This window comes from Triticum urartu, chromosome 2 (assembly GCF_003073215.2).
Source record: "Triticum urartu cultivar G1812 chromosome 2, Tu2.1, whole genome shotgun sequence".
NCBI lineage: Eukaryota > Viridiplantae > Streptophyta > Magnoliopsida > Poales > Poaceae > Triticum > Triticum urartu.
Genome location: NC_053023.1, coordinates 590,224,506 through 590,246,387, shown reverse-complemented (window position 1 = coordinate 590,246,387; position 21,882 = coordinate 590,224,506). Strand labels below are relative to the sequence as shown.

Here is a 21,882-nt window from a genome sequence, read left to right as displayed (position 1 = left end):
CTATGGTTGATTCTTCCAAATCATGAGGCCGACATAGCCCGATACACGCACCCAGCGCTTTCCGTAAGCAGCACGCAGTAACTTATCTTAAAAGAGTGAGAGTGAGAGAGAGAGACAGAAGAGAAGGAAAAATTACCGTGGGCATTTTGGGGAATCTCCGCAAGCAGGGTAGTGGAGCTGGAATTCCCCTGACAGTGACGCAGAGAATTTCTTGCTATCGATCGATCCTCTGCCCCATATATACGCGGCAGCGGCTCACTCGTCCCATGCCATCGCTCGCTGGGCGACAGCATCGGAGGAAAGAAAGGTTGCCTCTCCCCCGCCTTGGATTTGATAGCCGCTAGCTGATTAAGCGTAACACGCTCTGTCCCTACCAGCAGCTAGCACAAAAAAATATCTCCAAGAAAAGAGCTGAAATCGCAGCAGCAGCGGCAACGTGCTCAGCTTAGTTAGCAGTAGCAGTGCTATCTCTTTCAGCTAAGTGGGAGAGCTCGCTCGCTAGCTGAGGAGTGCGCGCCATTAATGGCGGAAGCGGAAGGGCAGCTCGCGGCCTGCTGGGGGAAGCAGGACGACGAGTGGAGGAAAGGCCCGTGGACAACCCAGGAGGACAAGCTGCTCCTCGACCATGTCGCCCAGCACGGCGAAGGGAGGTGGAACTCCGTCTCCAAGCTCACAGGTACGGCCCGTAGAGTACTAATCGTACTCCTAATTAACTCGAGGTTCCTGGATGAACGGATTACTACTAGTACTAAGAGTATTTTTCTTGTCCTGCTCTTGATCTGATGTTTTCTAGCTTGCTCTAATGCTTTATGTTCTTCCTTGACTTTTGTCGCTGCAAGTACGGACCTCCTTTTCCAATTAACCCGGCCGGCTCGTCTGCAACTGGCAAGTTGCGAATGATTGATCCGGCCTGCAAGTTGCACACGGCCGTAAACAGTACCTTAGGATCTTCAAGTACCGGCAACTTGCGAGTTCACAAAGCTAGCCGGCCGCATGCATGCATGATTCGATCCTGTACTGTACGGTCTTGTGTGTGTTCGTCTCTTCTTGCTAGGACGAAGATGGTGATGAACTACCTAACGCTCTCTTTCACTCACGCATTGAAATTTCTTGGAGAATATCGTCAGTGCGTTCCTTTGATGAGATTTCAATCATCAATTCTTCAACTCTACAAGAACTAGCTTGCACGTAAGTAGAAACCTATTAGCTAGCTCTGCTTTACATACGATATACATGGAAGATGCATGCGTGCATATAGTGCTGGTCCTGATTCCTGAGCGAGCTACGTACGGGAAGTCCGGGCAAGTTCCATGGGCTACTGATTAACTATTTAATCAAGACACCCATGACCATGAGCTAGTGTACGTACACGCGTTTGTTGAGGTGAAAAATATACATACATATATGTATAAACTAAGTGTAGCATGGCCTATAATGGACGGACTATACATCCCGTCTATGTGCATCCACCTCGCAGAATTGGCAAGCCAAAGGGGAGTGTTGGACGAATAATCACCAGATAATTAGTTAATTGACGTATGAAAAATATCTAGTCAGTTGGCTATGTATCAGATGGAAAGACATTAGCACTTATATATACCTAAATAGTTAGTTGGATTAGTATCAACATAGTGATGCCGACATCAACTATATATGCACAGCACTAGCGGCGTATCCAGCATCCAGGCATGCGTTGGGGTTAATCCAACCCCAATATGTGGAAATATATCTTTCTCCCTGGGCTCGAGCTTTCGGGTAAAGCCGCATGCAAAGGGATGAATTCAGTATTACTAAATGAGGCAAATGACACCAATAGACTATATAGTTCATATGGGTACGTGGCCAGGCCAGGTAATATTTTTTCCTGGACCACCCCTGCGTGGTACGTAGTATAGTATTGCACATGTGGTAATCTAATCACTTGGCCTGCCCCCGAGTACGTTTCTCATTTGAGCTTTGCATGCTGCTGCAGGTCTCAAGAGAAGTGGCAAGAGTTGCAGGCTGCGGTGGGTTAACTACCTCAGACCTGATCTAAAGAGAGGCAAGATGACACCCCAAGAGGAGAGCACCATAGTCCAGCTCCACTCCTTGTGGGGGAACAGGTAAAATATACACTGGTACTGCAGACTGATCAGCTGAAACAATAGACTTGAACGATCGAGCTAAAATTCAGTGTCACGTTTCTTCTTCAGGTGGTCGACGATTGCACGCAGCCTCCCGGGGAGGACGGACAACGAGATCAAGAACTACTGGAGGACGCACTACAAGAAGGGCAAGCCGTCCAAGAACATCGAGCGCGCCAGGGCTCGGTTCCTGATGCAGCGGCGTGAGATGCAGCAGCAGCAGCAGCAACAGAAGCTGCTACTTGGGCAGGGCAAGGACGTCGAGCTCGCCAGCGCCACTGCCGAGGACGACGTCGACGAGAAGATGACCGGCAACGTAGGCCCGGCAGCGACGGCGCTGGCTGACCACGGCCACGAGGAGCTGATCATGCAGGACGTCTTGGACTTCCTGTGCCCCATGTCCTGCGCCCTCCTCCACAGCGCCGGGCAGAGCGGCAGCTGCGGCGCCTCCACGAGCGAGGAGTATGGGTCGACCGAGGATGACGGCGCCACGTGGGGAAGCCTGTGGAACCTCGAAGACGTGGCCCATGACGGCGACGGTGGGGCATGCGCGCTGTGGTAGCTGGATTCCCACCGTTAGCCCTCGCGGCGAGAGCAAAAGAAGACCCCATTAAGAAGTTGCATGCTCCCTTCTGATAGCGAACGGAGGGATGCGAGAGTACATGGTGCTGAAGTGATGGATAATGATGCGGCAACAACAACAACAACTATCGTACGCCCACTTTGCAGGAGGCTCAGTTGGTGACACGTTGAAAGCTCTGCTGCACTTTCTCGAGGGGAAACTGAAGATGTGTTTTCCCTGGTTGGCACTGACGAAGCTGTCTTCCTGACCGGTGCCTACTCAGACATCAGGGACGTGTGTTGAAATTGGTTTCTGTGTTAATATTAACTGTCTGAATATAACATTATCTCTGAGTATTACGTCGGGTTATGATAATCCTGTTTGTCTAACTGTATTTTGACTATTTTATGGTCTGTTTAACCGCCTATTGTTTAACACATGTCAGGACTAGCCCTTAATGGTTTGTTTTCATAGAAGAAACACCGTGAGCACGAGCACTGAGTTCGGAACTCGAACGCTTGGTGAAGCAACGCCGTGAGCATGCAATGCTGAGTTCAGGACTCGAACGCTGGTGGGCAGCATGTGCACTCGCCCAGCTAGCCAACCGAGCGATGCTCGGTGCTCTAACCGGCTTTTTCAGTTTTGGCTACTTCGCATGGTTTTATTTTTACACCAGACTATGAAGTAGGTTTAGCACAACACAATTCGACAATTGAACAATCGCAAACTGAGCATTACTCAACTACATAATCAGCGCTACCAGCCTTAGAATCTTGATCACATGGCTGAAAGATCCGCATCAGCCTTTATTGCGCAAGGCCTAGAGAAAATAATCATGAAAGACTAAACTTATAGAACAAAGGCCTCATAGCTTGTCTAATATCCTGATATGAGGAAGAGGAAGGAGGAGGACATGAGACGCTGACCGGCCGGCGAGGTGAGGTCAATGTTGATCTCGATGGTGAAGGCGGGTAGCTAACCAGTGATGGCAATGAATAATGAGCTCCCATCTAGGCTTGGAGAACTGCTTGATGGGGGTTTGGCGGTAGTGGTGGTTTGTCATATCTAAGCAGTTATGGTTTACGGTGGGCGGCTGGAGCAAAAAAACAAGGGGGCCAGTGTCGTGGGGTTGACGGGTGCGCTAGTCACTATAGGAGGAAGGAGGAGAGGAAAGGCGAGGAAGGAAGGCGATGTGCAGCATCATGCCCTAAGGGTACAATGCAACCGAACTGAATTGCCCATATTCAAGCCTAAAATCTCACTCCTTTTTTTGTGCTTGGTCCACGAGTTGGCAATATTCTCGGTCCACTCAATATTAACAAAATCCATCTCTATTAAAATTAACTAAGGGGGCCATTATAGCTCAACCGATGTAGAAAAAGTAATGCAATTTTGTTAATCGATTCTTACAAAATTTAGTTGCATATATATTTAAAAACATATTATATATAAAAAAGATGGTATCTATTTTCCTTTTTGAGGGAAAATGGTATCTTCGGTAGTCCATGCATGCATGCATGTGCTAGGGTCATATATGATAATGTGAACCTAGGGCATGCCATCATTCAAGAGGGAGTGACTCCACACTAATCAATGTGACTCGGATTTCTGCCGTCTTAAGTCTTCCTTAACCAATCCCATTATCACATGAATTGTCTAGCCCGTGGTAGTTATTTCAAAGTCTGATTTGGCCGACATATATAAGCATAGGCATGTTAATGGCGTATATACCGTTCAAATTTTCCGGTAGTTGGAAAAAAGCTCTGAATATAGATTCAAAGCATCAACATAGGTAGCTCGATCATTAGTTCACGACTCATGACAATTTAAGTAGAAAGCTTGCTTTGATATTCCATAGTAGATGAAATGTGTAACCTAGCTTATATAGTTTGCAAACATCCTCTCGGGCACTTGCTCGTACCATCCCGACATCACATACTTTAGTTAGTTAAGTTAGTTTGCACATTGACTAATTGATGGAAGTATTCTAAAACACTAATTTTTTGAAGAAAAGGACATTCACATGGCAGATAAAAATGTTTTTTGTTTCATGTTTGGTTTAGTCCAAGGCTAATGCCTTTGCTTTTAGGATAGTGGTAGTCTGTGGATCTGCTTATGAATCTAGGAAGGAAGCCTTTCTCTCTCAGTTAGACTCTTTGTTTGTAGACTACTCTATCCCAACTTTGGTTGAGGTAGATTTAAATTTAGTTAGGTATAGCTCTGATAAGAAAATTGTAATGTAGATCACAAGTGGTGTGGCCCTTTTTATGCTTGGGGTGGGGATTTGGAGTTTGTTAGGGATCAAGATGGGCAATAGGTTATTCCCTTGGTCCACCAACCGGAGTGATCTTGTCATGGCCACCATTGATAGGGTGTTCTCCTCAACTGGCTTGAATCTGATTTTCCCATTGCCAACCATTCAGAATCTCCCTAGGCTGGGTAGTGACCATACCACCATCTTATGGGATTCTGGTATGGATCGAAAATCCAGAAGCTCTAGTTTTAAGTTTGAGAAATGGTGGTTGCTAAGAAGTGATTTTAGAGTAGTTGTAGTAAATGCTTGGACTAGGCCTGCTAAGGGTAGGAATACAATAGATATTTGGCATACCAAGATGAGAAGTCTTAGGAAAGCTACAAAAGGCTGGAGTATTAATATAGAGGCTAACCATAGGTACCTTAAGAGAAAGATGATGCAGGAATATGACTGGGCCTACCGAGCTATTTCTGGAGCGATATTCCCCTGGGTTTTTTTCATGGAGAATTATGTATGGCTTTCTTTGTTCTTTTTCATTTTCATTTCCTTTTTTATTCTTTTTAAAAATTGCAACTTATTTCTCCAAATCATGGGCTTTTCTAAATTCGTGAACACATTTCAAATTCATTTATCTTTTATTTGATTTTTTCTTCCTTTTTCTAAAATGCGTGATTTCTCAAATATGTGAACTTTTTCAAATTTAACAGCTTCTTTTCAATTTCTTCGTACATTTTCAAATTGTGAACTTTTTTAAAATTAGGAACTGTTCAAAACCAATAAACAGATTTTTAAATTTGTGATTTTTTTTCAATCCGTGATTTTCTAAAATAAAAATGCATGAACACTTCCTATTCAATTTTTTAAATTTTGCAAACTCTTTTTCCAAAATCTGCTATTTTTTATTAAAACCGATGAACTTTTCTCAAATTTTTTTTTGAAATTTCTGATCTTTTTTTCGAACTAATGTTTTTCAAAATTTGGTTTTTTGTAAATTTTACGGTTTTTCAAATCATTTTAAAAAGTCAACGGTCAACCGATCCAGCTGGCAACCCATCCAAGGTCCACCTGTCATCCAGGCGTAGCTGGGCCGGCCCACCATGCGCGCGGTGGCGCTTAAGGCGTTGCTTAGGTCTTTTTCTCGATTCAACTAAAAAAAGGGGGGTTTTCTCGCTTTTTTTTAGGATCAGGCGTTAGTTAGGTGCTCTCCGCTCTTTGCGTCAAATGGTTGTCTTTCCGCACAGGAGCAAGCGCACTGGGCCGGCCCCTTTTACGGTTTGTATATTGGACTCTGGTTCTGGTTTTGGAAACCTTCTGAATGTTATCAACCCGGCTTTTTACCGGATAAGTATGGGAACTTTCTAAAAGGTTCCTCTGAACTGGTTTTCTATTTTTGTTTTTTTACTAGATTTTTTGGTTTCTTTGTTTTATTATATTTTATTTTTTAAAAAAATATGTTATTATATTTTTAACTAAATAGTTATACAAAAATGTTTACAGATTGTATAAATGTTCATAAATTTGAAAAGAAATGTTTATGTTTTCATGAAACGTTGATTTACAAAAAAACATATTTCAAATAATGTTCACAGCAATCCATGAGCACGTGTTCAAAAAAAAAAGCAATCCATGAGCACCTACGGGTTTGTGTATGTTGTCGATCAAGGTTAGATCAGCGAATTTTGAAGAAATCAGGTCTTCTCAAGAAATCCAGAAGCTTGAATTGGGAGGCCCATCGACTAGCTAGGAGTTCTTTTTTTTCGGATAGAAATTTGTATAACTCAAAACCTCAAGTCCTTACAATCCATCGCAGCCAAATTCAAAGCATCTGGAGGGCCCGAACCAAGGCAAGTCATGGTTCTACCCTCGCTACGAGCAAAATATGCTAAACTATCACTAACTTTATTTTGGCTACGATTTACATGAGTAATACAAAAATCACGAAAGGATAGAAGATATCTAATTAATCTCCTTGATGATGGACGAGTAAACCGATCTGTCAACATCTGAAGCTTGAATCAATTTTACTGTCATTAGAGAGTCCATCTCAACCTACACTGGCAAGTCGCTTCTCTAGGTAGAAAAGGATAGGCCTTAGATGCATGCACATAGACCCCTTGACAAGGGTCAAAATATATTCGGCTCGTTTTTCTCAAAAAAAATCAGCTCATAAATCCGCCGGAAGGCATATTGGTATCCCTATATATAACCTTTTTTCTAATTATTGTTTGAAATTCATTTATCCTGCTTTCCCTTTAAATTAAAAAATAAAAACTGGCAACGAGATTTTTTCCTTTAAGGCCTCCTTTGGTTTAGAGGAATTTCATAGAAATTCTAGAGGATAGGATTCTTATAGGATTTTTTTCCTTTAGAGCCCTTTGGTTCATAGGAATGGATTCCTATTCCTACATAGGATTGGTTCCTATCCTCCACATTTCATAGGAAAATAAAAAAGAGCCTAGACTCAAAGGAAAAATTCCTTTGATGTCAACCAAATGACATCTTGTTTCTTATTCCTACTTATAGGATTTGAGATACATGTCATCTCATTTCCTACAAAATTCCTATTTTTATGATAATCCTATCCTATGAACCAAAAAAAACCTAAAAGGCGAGATTTACCCCGCGTCCAGCCGTACTTCGCTTCGGATTCCGTTCCGATCCCTGATTCGACCGGCCGGCTCGACCTCCACGTCAAGTTCACCCGTTGGGGCGGTCGGCCTCGGGGACCTGAACCGCGCGCTTCGCGTTGACATAAACGATCTTGCGTGCACCCTTGGAGGATCGACCGATCCATCGCGCGGAACGGTAGCGTGCGGCACACAAACATGTACTGGCCCGCCCTTAAACCCTCGCCGGCCAGGAAGAAGCCTGCGCCGGAGGCCACCACGGCGGCCTCCTCCGCCCTCCGCGACCTGGAGGAGGAGACCGACGACGGCTGGATCGTCCTGCCCCGGGCGCCGCCCAACTCGGGCAAGCCTCCCAGGCCCCCGCCGCCGCGCGCCACGGCGACGGACGCCGTCAACGCCTCCCCCGACGAAGCGTTCGACCCGGCCCCGGACGCCATCGTCGCCCGGTACCTGCCCCTGCGCCGCGCCCTGCTCTGCGACGGCCTGCCCCGGCAGATCCACGACGCCGACGTCTACGGCGCGCACCCCGGCTTCCTCGCCGCCGTGTACCCGCCGGCCAACGGCCGGCCCGAGTGGTTCTTCTTCGTGTGCCGCGCGCAATGCCAGGGCGGGCGGCGCAGGGCCGGGCCCGGCGCGTACCGCCTCGGCAGCGAGGCCAGGCTGCTCGGCGGCGCCGCCTACTGCCACGCCTTCCGCTACTACGAGGACGAGGCCGAGGTTGGCTCGGCCTCGACCAGGGAGACCGAGTGGCGCATGGACGAGTACGGCGACTGCCGCTCTGCCGCCGCCGCCTTCGACATGGTGGTCTGCAAGCTCTACCCGGCGCGTGGCGGGGTCGTCCATACGATGCTCGGCGTCCACCAGCCCGCGTCCCCCGCGCACCACCAAGACATGAATAAGCCGCAGGTGCTCGTCCAGCTCTACCTCGACAGCCTCAACCTGGGTGACCCACGGCGCTGCAGATTGTACGCCGTGCCCGACGTCTTTGCCGCGCACCCGGCGGTGCTCACGGTAGCGTTCCCGGCGGCCAACGACCGGTGCGAGTGGTTCTTCGCCGCGCATCGGCGCCGGCGCGAGCTAGAGGAGAACGACGAGGACAAAGCGCGCCCGCGGAGGGCAGGGCCAGGGGCGTACGTGCCGGTGCGCGAAGGCCGCGTCGTGAACGGCAATGGCGGGGACATGGGGTACCGCCGCGTGTTCTTGTACCGGGAAGACGACGTGACGGTGAGGCGGGTGTCTCGGACGGAGTGGTGGATGGAGGAGTACGGGTTCGGGAAGGACTTCCCGCACGGCGAGCTGCCCGCAGCGAAGGCACCAATGGACGAAGACGAGGAGCTGGTGGTGTACAAGCTGTGCCTGAAAATGCTTGGTTACCGGCGGTAGAAAAATTGGTCTGCAGATTCTGTCATGAAACTGAATTCTGCCTTAAACGTCTACGGTTCCCTTTCAGCAGGGAAACAATAAAGAGTGACATGTATATATGCAAACGAACGACAGTAATTTGGGGTTTGATGATATCACCAAAATAATTTGCTTTATTTCTAACGAGTTTTACACTGAGATTTAACAGTCGCTGCGGACATGCTAGACAGCAACAAGCCCTGAACTTGCCAAACACATCCAACTTCGTTATTTCATGACACGGGAACAATGCAACTCATGTAACACACTAACATGTCGATCACGACAACTCGCAAACAAAGCTAAGCAGTGACGGTGGTCTTCGAAGAAGAACCGGAGATCGCTCCAGCCTCTGTCAGCAGAGCAACCAGCTTCCCTCCCTTGTTCAGTGCAATAGTATCTGCCACAGAAGACATTGACATGGAAGTAACTATCAGAAAGTAATCCAATTGCAAGAAAGCAAAGCTCGCACAATGGAATTTGCTGCTTGTTCATAGAACCATAACTACAATCAACAGTTTAACATGGTTGTAGGGAGCAAATCAGCTCACCGTCACAGCCACCGATGTGTTTTCCATTGATGAAGACATTGGGAACAGTCCTCTGCCCAGTCCATTCAGCAAGAGCTGACTGAATCTCAGTTCCATCGCCTTCATAAAAGATAACATGGGTTAGTTGAATAAGGTTTCTCCCAAGTCCTGTGCCGATCATCCCAATGCAGAGGCAATTAGAACTTAGAACATGCTTGATTGTTTATCATGAGCGTAGATGAGTAGTAGCGTAGTACGACTGGGAGCAGAATCTAAAAGAAACGTGTTTTGCTCATAGCATGTAAACACTAAAAAGAAGACTAACTACTCTGAGGTTCTGATGATATCACTTTCATTACGGTCTAGTTCTTTTAGGCGGCTTAAAAAATAAGCTGCCTCTCCCCAGCTTATAAAATAAGCCGCACATAAAATTTGTTGAGACTTCTAAATTATTTATCCCATAACTAATTTAGAAGCCCCGATGAATAAGAGAGAAGGCTTATAGGAAAAACTAGGAAGAAGGTGGCTTATTTTTTAAGCTGCCAAAAGAGCTGCCCCTACATAGTGATTCATTGTTGGATCCTTGGGACCTCAATTGCTTCTTTGTTAACAGAAAACTCAATTGCTTCTTAATGTGTCTAACCAATCATCAAAGCTACCAAGAGATTTGATATCACACTCACATCATTACGTAGTGAGCTTACTGAAATCTTTTCCAAAAATTGTGCTGTCATATTAAATTCTTTTCCAGGCCACAGCAGTATGAAAGCTCATAAACCCAATACGCATAGTATTTCAACAAAACAGTACACAGGGCAATCCAAATGCAGGAAAATAACCTGCATTAAGCTCTTATAAACCCAACAAGGACACTATTTCAACGCAACAGTACAAAGCAACATCCGGATGCAGGAAACTTAAGGTTATTATTCATCTAAAAAATTGTTGGGAGCCCGTGGCCGTGAAACTTAGGTGCATACAGTCTACTTAAGTGAAATTTAAATAACCAAGAGACAGGACAATTCTACTTACTTTCAGTGTCCATCTCAATGGCCTTGAAACTTGCTCCAAGCTGCGTGAGCAACTTCTTCACTTGAACACAGAAAGGGCAGTAAGACTTGCTGCAGATAGCCCAAAGAATCAGATGAATCAGAGTTAGCGTCAACAGGGCATGTAGCATTGGGCATCAAACATGTCGTTACAAATACAGTACTACTACTACATATTTGATCGGAACAGGTACAAACAGTAGTTGGACCAAATATTTAGGACGCGACATAAAACTTGAACCAAAACCACGAGACTTAATTTACTTTGGAATGGATGGAGTAGTAGTTAAGCTCATCATCATCGGAACAGGTACAAACAGTAGTAGTTGGACCAAATATTTAAGACGCAACATAAACCTAGCTAGTGGATCCCCTAACAACGTCCCAATCCCTTGCAAGAGGTCCGAGGATCCTTAATTTCAAGGCCGTGGCGCATCCGGAATTCAAACAAGCCAATAGGATTTGGGTACAGTTCTTCTAATTAAATATATTTAAGGCAGCTTTCTTCCTCCACCGGAAAAGAATTTAAAAAGAACAGGGAATAAAAAACAAGAACGAATATGCTCTACTCATAGGGGATGGGGAAAGAAGACCAAGGATAAGATGCGGAAATAGTGTGGGATCTATTCCTGATCATCCGCGCCCCCTTTTCAGTTCTTATCACAGACCGAATTTCCAAGTCGAGTTCAGCGGCGTCTGTTCATGGCAGGAGCGATCGGTGAGATGGAGAGAGGGGAGATGAGTCGGAGAGGCAGACCTGAAGACGACGACGGGAGCGGAGGCGACGATCTCCTTGGCCTTGGCGAGCGCCATAGCTCTGGACTCTGGGGTGGAAGAGGAGGAGGAAAAAGCGGTACCCATCTCCGCCACGGGCGCCTTGTATTTATACGGCCGGAGGGGCGCGGGGCAGGTGAGCGGCGGGCGGCGAGGGCGCTGTGCTGGTGGGGTGGGTCGGGGCTCGCGTAATCAGTGGGGCGTCTCCAGCCGACGACCGCGTGGGCGTGGCACGTTCCACTCACGTCGCGCGTGTGGAGACTCTCTTTCTCTTCTCTTGCTCCGTTTCGTTTCTGTAGCCGGGGAGGCGGCTAAATACGCGGTCAGGCCTCAGATCACAAACGAGTGTTTAGTACGTACTTCTTGCTGTACGGCGAGGAGACTTGCCAATTCCACACGGAACGGAAGGCCCTAAATGTAGAAGGCGACCTCGCCGGAGACGTGACGGCGACCACTGCGAATCCCCCGCCTTCACACCATGGACCCACGCCCACGCATAATGACCTTCCTTGAATAATCGCCGTTGACCACCCTTTTGCTACTCACATGTTTTGAACAATTTTACAGCGAACGAGAGTTCTTTACTTTCCAGATACAAGAATTTTTCAAATCAAAAGAACACATAGGACCAATGGAAGTATATAAACCATTCCACCGCAAAATTTCAATCAGAAGTGAGAAACGAAAAAAAAAACAAATACGTGGAAGTGAAAAAAGGGGACATGGACAGAAGGCTAGGCTAATAATCTACGTATATATTGAAGTCCATTCAAAGTCTAGTTTGGCCGCCTAGGGACCATTATTTACCCAACAAACGCCGAAGGGATATGGTCGGATATAGCAGATTATTAACACGAAGTTCAGGCCTTACAAAAATTGCTTCCACACAATGCAACTGTATCAGATCCTCCATCTCATCATCTCAATCAAAATACGTGACGAATGCGCACAGCCAGAGTGAACTTGAACCTGGTCCGCCCAACTCCAGAGGCTTCCAGCTAGAAATAACATATGCACATGGTTGAAATTTACAACGAGGCTGGCATCTGGATCTTTTCCCGCAGCTGCTGAGCTACAGCATCAATGAATTCCTCGGTGCTCAGATAATGCTCCCTTGTTACCCTAGCAACAACAATACAGAGAAAACAGAATGACATGTTAATGTGTAACACCAGGAAAGAAGCACAACAGGCCAAGCAGAAGCAACAAACAGTGGCAGCAACATATTTGACACACTCCCACAAATAAATGTGATTTCTTGCATTTGCCGACAGATTGGCCTGTTGACATAAAGTACCAGACAACTCAGAAAGACCATGATGCAATATACTCCCTCGTTTATTTTTATTTTTTATTTTTTATTTTTGATGAGTACATTTCTTGAAACTATGCTTTGTGATAAAATAGCAAAGAACAATGTTCTAGCTTATAAGTACTCCCTCTGTTCATAAATATAAGATATTTTGGATATTTCAATATGGACTACATGCGGACTAAAAGGAGTGAACAAACACACTAAAACGTGTCTATATACATCCGGTTCAAAAAAAAGGTTAGAAAATCTTATATTTGTGAATGGAGGAAATCGTACCTAAAACTAAACCACATTTGTGTCATGGTTCTAGAAAACCACATTTTAGGATTTCAATGGAATTAACAGGTGTGGCTAGGCCTACCCATCAGTGATAAATCCATGAACGGGCCTGTTATGAAGTTCCACTAGTGCCGTTCATAATTGTGTGCGTGATGAGCTGGCTGTGCTATCAAATTCCATTCCATCGTAAATAGCGTGGTTCTTCCGGAAGAGGAGCGCAAGAAGCTGGTTTTAGGAAACTCCTCACGAGATTTAGTACTTTGAAAAGAACTGTAGATTTAAGAAATTTCTATAATCTTATTGAAAATCGTAAGGTGTGGATTCATAGTTAATATTATTTCCTGTCTTTTGGCCATTGTTTATTTCATCCTTTTCTTGAGCATTTACGCATGACAAAGGACACAAATTATTCTCACTCATCTCTCGAAAGCACTATGACTAAATTATGGAGGGTACTGTGACTAAATTATCCTGCAACAAAGTGCTTTGAAAAGAATGAGAGAGAACAATTTGTGTGGTTAATCATGCATAAATACTTGAGAAAAAAAGAATAAAATAAGGAAGGGCAAAAAAAGAGAAAATAGCACTAATGATGCATGCACGCCTTATAATTTTGAGCAAGATTGCAAACAAAAAAAACTTACAAACGAATGGGGAGAATACAAAACAAAAGACTAGAGGTTTCAAGAACATTCACCAAGATTTAAAAAATAAGTTTGAGAGAGGGGAGGAATATTATTTTTGATGAACTGTTGTTTCTTGCAAATTCGGGACTGGGAATAAACACTGTAATCCGCCCCACCCACTCTCATGAGCTAGTGAAAGTGCTACTGTTAAGCAATTAAAATTCTGGTACCTATAAGAATATTTGGTCCATTGCAACAGCAATGAATTTTCTGTTTACCTTAGTCACTAATTATCCTCAATAAAATGCTACCATATTTGTTTTAGCTGTTTCATTGTTTTATTATTGTCAGTTTGAGATAATATATTGTTGCTTACAATAATAATATCACTGTGCTTCCAGATCAATGAGTAACCACAAGGATATCAACCAAAGTTTCTGAAACACCACAAAAACTGAAAACATATACATAAATCAGCTTACTTGGTGCCATGGCTAAGAAGTGCAAGATCCTTTGTCATTTTCCCAGATTCCACTGTTTCAACACATGCAGATTCAAGCTTCTGTGTGAAATCCAGCAGCTTATCATTATTATCCAGCTTTGCTCTAAACAGAGAAATAAGTGGTTACTACATAGGCAGGGGAAGAATGTGAAAACACTTGAGCTGATTATAAACAAAAGCAGAAGAAGATTCTGATAGATCTCCTAATTCAAGGGTAAATTTTCATCATCAACACTATTGTGATTACCTATGCTCTAGCCCACGAGTCCAAGCAAATATAGAAGCTATGCTATTGGTACTCGTCTCCTGTCCCTTCTCATGTAACCTGAAATGTCTAGTGACAGTCCCATGAGCAGCCTCTGCCTCTAATGTCTTCCCATCAGAAGATAACTGTAGAAGAGGTGCTGTTTAGCTAGTGATCGAATACAATAACATAAATTCCACAGAAAAGCAGAAGGAATAGCATGACTTACCAGAACAGATGACATCAAACCCAGAGAACCAAAACCTGAAACAAGAACTCATCAACAAAAATAGATTGAATATAAAACATGAATGGCAGGACAAATTCATAGTATTAAGCAAGCGTGTTGGCTAACATCATCATGCAGCTTCAGAAAATATAGAACTCTTTAATTATAGTGTGTTGCAAGATCAGGAAGAAAACAATGCAAACCTTGGGCAAGGAAGTCACTTTGAACATCTCCGTCATAGTTTTTACATGCCCAGACATATCCACCCTCACTTTTCACAGCATATGCCACCATGTCATCAATCAACCGGTGCTCATACCTGCATGAATCATGTAAGATCGAATATAATTTAAGCAGAACTTTACTGATCCAAATCTGGTATAAATTGGCACTAACCATATTGAGTTTTCCTCAAACTTCTCCTTCCAATTCTCTTCATATACCTCCTGAAAGATGTCCTTGAATCTATGGACATTCCAAATTTGTACATGTCAAGTTGGGACTGCTGTATGACAATATGATTAACTGCAAGATTATACTCTCGAAACGCCATCAGAGAAACAAAAAACAAACCACTTGTACTACATATAAACAAGTCTGCACGTTCAACGGAAATTATAAGGTTAACGAGAGTAGTAACCATACAGGTTAAGAGAGTAGCCTATCACTCTTCCAGTTTATTAGAATAATCACTTCACCTACCAACAAGACATCGTCAGAGCACAACAATGAAACCTCATGGCAACTGGATAACTAGTACATTCACAGTTAAGACTTAAGAGTGCAGCATGAAACAGTGTATATAAGAGCATTGAAGAGACTGGTTGGTAGTCCTCGCAACAAAAAAGTTCTTAATGACTCTGGCACAATAGAAGTATATCGTAAATAATGGTCATTCCAGATACCTGCCATCGTATTTTTTTAGTATTGTGTTCTTGGTGCTCAGATAAAGAGGCCATTTCTTGGACAGGGCCATTGCCATTGATGACTCAGCAAATGCCCTAATAGACTAAAAGAAAGAGCAGAAATTAGCAGAGCTCCCAAGAGAAGAATAGAGTCATGAAATCTAGTTCGCTATCATACCTCATCCACATTATACATTGCCAATGCAACTCCAGGCCCTTTGAAATCATAAACATCTAGCTCCACCGGCTCAGCTCCATCAGGCACTGATTTTCAGTACAAAAGAAAGGAGTAGATGAACAAAGGTACAATAGAAGCTTTGGCATTAATAGAAAAATAATAAATAAATGGCAGGCCAATGGAGCTCACCATAAACCATCTTAAGCTTTCCTGGACCATTAATAATCATATCGGTAGCTCGATACTGGTCTCCAAATGCATGTCTTCCTATGCAAATGGGCTTCTTCCAACCTTCAAAACAAGGTTCCTTCCTTTAATTTGGAAACTTTATTATTTGCTATCATAAACATAATTTCACATATCCGCTCTTACCAGTAAGTATCCGTGGAATATTTTTACACAAGATAGGCTCCCGGAAAACAGTTCCTGTGTGTCATAGTGAAAATGTGTAAGGCAAAGTTAATGGTCATGATCCAGACTATCAATTATATTCTTGGAAGTATGTTTTGTACTTCTTTGTTCGAAGATTGTTACTAATACTTTTCATACTATTGTTCCTTTGTGATACCTATGGAAATATCCTGTGGCATTCCATGTTTAGGATGTTACTGTGATACGTATAAACTAATTGAGTTCGATAGTTACTTGTAACACTGCAAAACGTCAAGAAGCCTACCAAAATTTTCAAATGTTACTATGAGCAAATTCTTACAATCTACTCCTTCCGTCCCATAATATAAGACCTTATTACATCTGATTTGCTCACAAATCGGATGTAATAAGGTCTTATATTATGGTACGGAGGGAGTAACATTTATAGATTGCCTACCAATTTGGCTCCATATTATTTCATCCAGTAACTACAACACCAAAGGCAACTCAAAGAGAGAGAGAGATGAACAAACCATTTAGGATGTTCCTGATGGTGCCATTTGGGCTCCTCCACATTGACTTGAGCTTGAACTCTTTGACTCTTGTTTCATCTGCATATAAACACAGAAAAAAGACATATTAATCCAACAAAAAGAACGTGTCCTCGTTCTTATAAACTTTTCAGATGCACTCAATCAAACTATTGGCACAATGTATCAAACTTCACCATATATACTCTTCAGCCCATAAAGAAAGTTAAATAATCGAACAAATACACTTACCTATGTGTTTACATCTAACAAATGCAGTACCCTAATAAGTTAGTAACACAAAATGTAACAGGCAAACAATGCAAAACAAAAGGCATAGAAGATTAAGTTTCACTAAAGGATTCAATTTACCTTACAATAGACAAACAATTAGTCCTATATTTATATATGATGTTCTCATTGGAAACTTAGTAAATAAGTATCCGATAAAGAATCCATAAGCATAAGGGACGATAACTCAACCAGCAATTCAGCACCATGAAAAATGGTGAAATTATAAGAAATGGTGTAAGCCAAAACAAAAGGCCGATACCATCTTCATTAACAGATTGGATAATCCAAACAAGTATTTCAAAATTAGATCTCATTTTTGTTGTTCCTCTTGCAATTTATGTCAACAGAAACACATCTTATTGTGGTTCTAGACACACAGGTTAGTATCAAACCAAATTTGATCAGCATTCTCATAAATATTTTAAGCTCATGTACGCCAGCTGATTAGCAAGAAAAGTGTAGGCAAGTATGGATAGGCATGTGCCAGGAGCATGCAGGCATTTGAAGGAATACTTAAAAATAAATGTACAAATTAAGCCATGAAATGCATGCATTTTATCACCAGAAAAGAAAAATTGATATGGGATATCAAAGAAAGGACTCTACCAGGAGTAATTGTAGCACACTTAACAGCAACATTATACCTGTTGAGAACAGAGAAAAGAGATTGGTAGAGATGAGAAAAGAATGTAAAAACATATTCTTCAAATATGTAAAAAATAAAATCCTAAAGCTACACTTTGAACTAGGAAATGCAAATTTATGAAACAAAACTATGATTACCATCACAGTAGAAGAATAAACAGTTTTAGCCTGGAAAACTATCAGGGAAAGGATATGTCATAACTTATTCTGCTTATCCTCTTAATGAAAAGATGTGCAAACATCTCGGGTCAACAAAAAATATGCATTCTCTAAAAAAATCGTTGCATATGAAACTGTGCAACCCCAAATCACAAGCAAAATGGCAGGAAACGAAGAACAAAAGATCCAACACCTTGCTGTGAAGGGGAACCATGAGTGTATGTGACATAGCTACTATGCACAATATTGTCATCCTGGAAACAATCTCTCCATGCATATGGCATACATATGAAGAAATAGCCTTGTCAACGCTTGTTTGAAGTGTGGAGTTAGTTGGCTAGGGAAAATTGGGCACATGCAGAGCAGAAGATATCCAATAAATGGTTCTCATTAAGCCGCTTGTTTGAACATGAGTGAGCCAATTCAAGTTTTTAAAACAACTTGGCTGAGCCAATTCCATGGAAAAAGGGACAAGTAAAATCCATCAGGTACTACCTGATAGCAAACCAAAGTTTGCCAAGGGCATACAAAATTGACGTAATCAAATTAGTCATTCGACTACCAGAAGTGATCCATTTCATTTCCACAGAAGTATCCTGGTCATCATCAATACTTGCAGCTACTAGTAGCCTACCAAGCAACATCTCCAAAATTTGACACATGAATGCCAAATGCAAAATTCAAATTCTTCATCCAAAATGCTAAGAAGTCACTGACATGAAGGATTGGATCAAATACTCCCTCCGTTCACAAATACAAGATGTTCTAATTTTCTTTTGAATCGGATGTATATAGACACGTTTTAGTGTGTTTGTTCACTAATTTCAGTCTCTATGTAGCCTATATTGAAATGTTCAAAACATCTTATATTTGTGAACAGAGGGAGCATATTATAATTGAGAGCAGAAACAGGGAAAGGGGATAAGTATAGTTACTCCAAAGTAGCCTCGGCACTCTCGACAGTGACCTTATCATCAGTGGCATCCCGATTGAGCACCCCAAGGTCGAAGTACTTAACATCCAGGTCCAGGTACGGGAAGATAAGCTGCACACGACCCCATGATCCACTCGCATCAGGGAACAAACTGAACTAGCACTAACTACTATAAAAACTGCGAAGATCAAAGCAGAATTCCGCACCTTATCCTTTATCATCTTCCATATTACCCGCGTCATCTCGTCACCTGGAACAAAATAAACACAATCCACTCGCATGTTTACTTGTTTAGGACCGCTGAAGATAGGGGAGGAAGGAGGAGGTGTGACGACGAGGAAACGCACCGTCCATCTCGACGATGGGGTTGTTGACCTTGATTCGGTGCTGCTCGGCCGCCGCCGCGGCGGCATAGCAGCGGAGCGAGGCGGCGCGGAACGAGCGGCCGCCCGGGGCGGAGAGGCACGCGAGCGAGGAGGGGAGGCGGCCCCGGGCGGGGTTTAGCAGGAGGGCTTTGGTCGCGGAGGAAGCGGAGAGGGGAGCCATGGCGAGAAGGCGGCGGGGCAGGAGCAGGTGGCGCATAATGTGGGCGCGGCGGCGGCTGGCAGACGGGAGGGGAAAGGGCCGACTGGCGCGGCCTTGGTCGAGCCGGACGAGAGAGATGGGCTCCTCGAGCCCAACGACAGCAGAGTCGAGAACATGGCCACCTGGTTCGTGCCAGGCGTGCTGGCCCACTAGCCCGCATGCCTGGCATGTGACGGGTATGCCTGGGCTGCGAGGCCAGGCCCACGTGCCGGCCCGGCCCGGCACGGTTAGGAGGTTGGCCGCGCAGGCATGTCTAAAAGACCCCTAAAAAGGCATGTCTAAAAAAGCCTCCCCTCCAAAAAAAACATGGTGAAAAAGTCGTTGCGGAGGAGCGAGGGCGCGGGGGATGAGGTGGTAGGGTGGGGGACATGTGGTGATCACGGAGTGAGAGGCCGCCGGTTCGTGCCGTTGGCACTCAAGATGGCAACGGGCTCAAAACCTGCATCCCCACGGATATCTACCTTATTAAGGGACATGGATGAGCCAGATTATATCAAACATGGCTTTGCTGTTGGGTAAAATTCAAAACCCGTCGATTTTCATGGGTGCAAACCCGTTCCAGTGCTCCCCATCAAGTTTCACGTGTGCAAACCACAACTCCAAAAGGGGGCGGGGGTCTGGGAGTCAGCAGAAAGGCATCCACCTTGCCATAGTTTCGATCATGAAGGCCACGACATCGATCTTAGGGATGAGTGTGTGTGTGAGAGAGAGAGAGAGCGTATGTGAGCATCTACGATTGTACTGCATTAAAAAAACTGCCTCCAATGCTCGATTCTGCACTAGTAATTGCACGGCGTGATAGTAACATATTGTTTAAAGGTTGTTAACCTCCTGTGATCGCGGAGTGAAGGGCCGCCGGTTCGTGCCGTTGGCACTCAAGATGGCAATGGGCTCAAAACCTGCATCCCCACGGATATCTACCCTATTAAGGGACATGGATGAGCCAGATTATATCAAACATGGCTTTGCTGTTGGGTAAAATCCAAAACCCGTCGATTTTCATGGGTGCAAACCCGTTCCAGTGCTCCCCATCAAGTTTCACGTGTGCAAACCACAACTCCAAAAGGGGGCGGGGGTCTGGGAGTCAGCAGAAAGGCATCCACCTTGCCATAGTTTCGATCATGAAGGCCACGACATCGATCTTAGGGATGAGTGTGTGTGTGAGAGAGAGAGAGAGCGTATGTGAGCATCTACGATTGTACTGCATTAAAAAAACTGCCTCCAATGCTCGATTCTGCACTAGTAATTGCACGGCGTGATAGTAACATATTGTTTAAAGGTTGTTAACCTCCTGTGATCGCGGAGTGAAGGGCCGCCGGTTCGTGCCGTTGGCACTCAAGATGGCAATGGGCTCAAAACCTGCATCCCCACGGATATCTACCCTATTAAGGGACATGGATGAGCCAGATTATATCAAACATGGCTTTGCTGTTGGGTAAAATCCAAAACCCGTCGATTTTCATGGGTGCAAACCCGTTCCAGTGCTCCCCATCAAGTTTCACGTGTGCAAACCACAACTCCAAAAGGGGGGCTGGGAGTCAGCAGAAAAGCATCCACCTTGCCATAGCTTCGATCACGAAGGTCACGACATCGATCTTAGGGATGAGTGTGTGTGTGTGTGAGAGAGAGAGAGAGCGTATGTGAGCATCTACGATTGTACTGCATTAAAAAAAACTGCCTCCAATGCTCGATTCTGCACTAGTAATTGCACGTCGTGATAGTAACATATTGTTTAGAGGTTGTTAACCTCCTGTTATCGCACTACAATTCTCTTTCATTTGCCGCGTATATCTTAAAAGAAATAGGGGTGATGGCTCTTAGTTTTGCTTTCTAATCGATTCACTATGCCCAGAGAACCGATAACAATCGTTTACCACACTCTTGAGGGGGCAGATAGTAAGATTAATAGAAGATGAGACTTTCTTGTAAGTTGTAAGATGAGACTTTCTTGTAAGTTGTAACTAGTCTGCTGGCTTATTTTAACCAAATCACACTTCCCATTTATCTCGTAGGTCGATGGTAGTCGACCAAATGCCCACCGGTCACTGCCTGAATTTCGGTTGGCCCAAGTAATGCAACCTACCACTTTCGGGTTTGAGAACTTTCTAGAGTGGGTTCTTTTATTTTCTTTCATTTTTCTCTTTTTCCTTTTATTTTTTTATTTCTTTTTTTTGTTTCTATTTTTTATGTTCATTTTTTCTTTTCCTTTTCAACTTGTGAACATATCTTGAATTAGTGAACCTTATTTCAAAATCCTGAACATTTTTTGAAATTTTAATTGTGAATTTTTTTCAAAATTGTAAAAGTTTTCTCAAATCATGAACATTTTCTAAATTCTTCAACAGTTTCTACAAATTCATAACATTTTTTGAAATCATGAATATTTTTTAAATTTGCCAACAGTTTCTACAAATTCTTAGCATTTTTTTGAATTCATGAATATTTCTTTGCAAATTCACGAACAATTTTTGAAATCATGAATATTTTTTGAATTCACGAACATTTTTTGAGATCGTGCATATTTTTCCATATTAACAAACTTTACTTTACAAATTCACAGCCACTTTTTGAAATATGAGCATTTTTTGAATTTGCAATCTTTATACAAGTTATGAACATTTTTCAAAATCAAGAACATTTTTTACCAATTCACGAACATCATTTGAAATTTGAAAGTGCTAGTTATCGACTAGAGTGGGGTGAATAGACATTTTTTATGAAAGTCTTCAAAACACGGGGGCTTTGAAGACAAACAGTAAAAAAAA

At 43.6% G+C, this 21,882-nt stretch overlaps 4 protein-coding genes across 4 annotated transcripts; 2 read left to right on the top strand and 2 right to left on the bottom strand.

The window, feature by feature from the left end:
- The first annotated feature begins 285 nt into the window (after window positions 1-285).
- Window positions 286-3,031, top strand: LOC125533710 (myb-related protein 340-like). The gene is made up of 3 exons (XM_048697077.1): window positions 286-676; window positions 1,973-2,102; window positions 2,193-3,031. The coding sequence occupies exons 1-3, from the start codon at window positions 523-525 to the stop codon at window positions 2,683-2,685; spliced, it is 777 nt and encodes a 258-aa protein (XP_048553034.1). The 5' UTR covers window positions 286-522; the 3' UTR covers window positions 2,686-3,031.
- A 4,535-nt stretch (window positions 3,032-7,566) lies between these two features.
- LOC125538973 lies at window positions 7,567-9,355 on the top strand. Its single transcript, XM_048702306.1, has one exon. The coding sequence runs from the start codon at window positions 7,765-7,767 to the stop codon at window positions 8,947-8,949; it is 1,185 nt and encodes a 394-aa protein (XP_048558263.1). The 5' UTR covers window positions 7,567-7,764; the 3' UTR covers window positions 8,950-9,355.
- Window positions 9,082-11,607, bottom strand: LOC125538974 (glutaredoxin-C6-like). Its single transcript, XM_048702307.1, has 4 exons — window positions 11,304-11,607; window positions 10,530-10,618; window positions 9,519-9,617; window positions 9,082-9,367 (listed from the first exon to the last, which is right to left on the bottom strand). The coding sequence occupies exons 1-4, from the start codon at window positions 11,405-11,407 to the stop codon at window positions 9,270-9,272; spliced, it is 390 nt and encodes a 129-aa protein (XP_048558264.1). The 5' UTR covers window positions 11,408-11,607; the 3' UTR covers window positions 9,082-9,269.
- A 448-nt stretch (window positions 11,608-12,055) lies between these two features.
- On the bottom strand, window positions 12,056-19,190 carry LOC125538972 (isocitrate dehydrogenase [NADP]-like). The gene is made up of 15 exons (XM_048702305.1): window positions 18,880-19,190; window positions 18,739-18,782; window positions 18,534-18,643; window positions 17,401-17,438; window positions 16,504-16,581; window positions 15,971-16,024; window positions 15,788-15,889; window positions 15,599-15,684; window positions 15,421-15,524; window positions 14,912-14,980; window positions 14,719-14,834; window positions 14,516-14,550; window positions 14,290-14,432; window positions 14,023-14,145; window positions 12,056-12,442 (listed from the first exon to the last, which is right to left on the bottom strand). Exons 1-15 carry the CDS (start codon window positions 19,112-19,114, stop codon window positions 12,349-12,351), a joined length of 1,431 nt encoding a protein of 476 aa, XP_048558262.1. The 5' UTR covers window positions 19,115-19,190; the 3' UTR covers window positions 12,056-12,348.
- Window positions 19,191-21,882: the final 2,692 nt, after the last annotated feature.

Coding starts and splice junctions, on each gene's coding strand:
- LOC125533710 (XM_048697077.1), top strand. CDS start 523: ATGGCGGAAGCGGAAGGGCAGCTCGCGGCCTGCTGGGGGAAGCAGGAC. Junction 677..1,972: donor CTCCGTCTCCAAGCTCACAG/GTACGGCCCGTA, acceptor ATGCTGCTGCAG/GTCTCAAGAGAAGTGGCAAG. Junction 2,103..2,192: donor CACTCCTTGTGGGGGAACAG/GTAAAATATACA, acceptor TTTCTTCTTCAG/GTGGTCGACGATTGCACGCA.
- LOC125538973 (XM_048702306.1), top strand. CDS start 7,765: ATGTACTGGCCCGCCCTTAAACCCTCGCCGGCCAGGAAGAAGCCTGCG.
- LOC125538974 (XM_048702307.1), bottom strand. CDS start 11,407: ATGGGTACCGCTTTTTCCTCCTCCTCTTCCACCCCAGAGTCCAGAGCT. Junction 10,619..11,303: donor GCTCCCGTCGTCGTCTTCAG/GTCTGCCTCTCC, acceptor GGCTATCTGCAG/CAAGTCTTACTGCCCTTTCT. Junction 9,618..10,529: donor CATTGAGATGGACACTGAAA/GTAAGTAGAATT, acceptor TCTTTTATGAAG/GCGATGGAACTGAGATTCAG.
- LOC125538972 (XM_048702305.1), bottom strand. CDS start 19,114: ATGCGCCACCTGCTCCTGCCCCGCCGCCTTCTCGCCATGGCTCCCCTC. Junction 17,439..18,533: donor AGTGCCGAGGCTACTTTGGA/GTAACTATACTT, acceptor TGTTCTCAACAG/GTATAATGTTGCTGTTAAGT. Junction 16,025..16,503: donor CATCAGGAACATCCTAAATG/GTTTGTTCATCT, acceptor TATGACACACAG/GAACTGTTTTCCGGGAGCCT.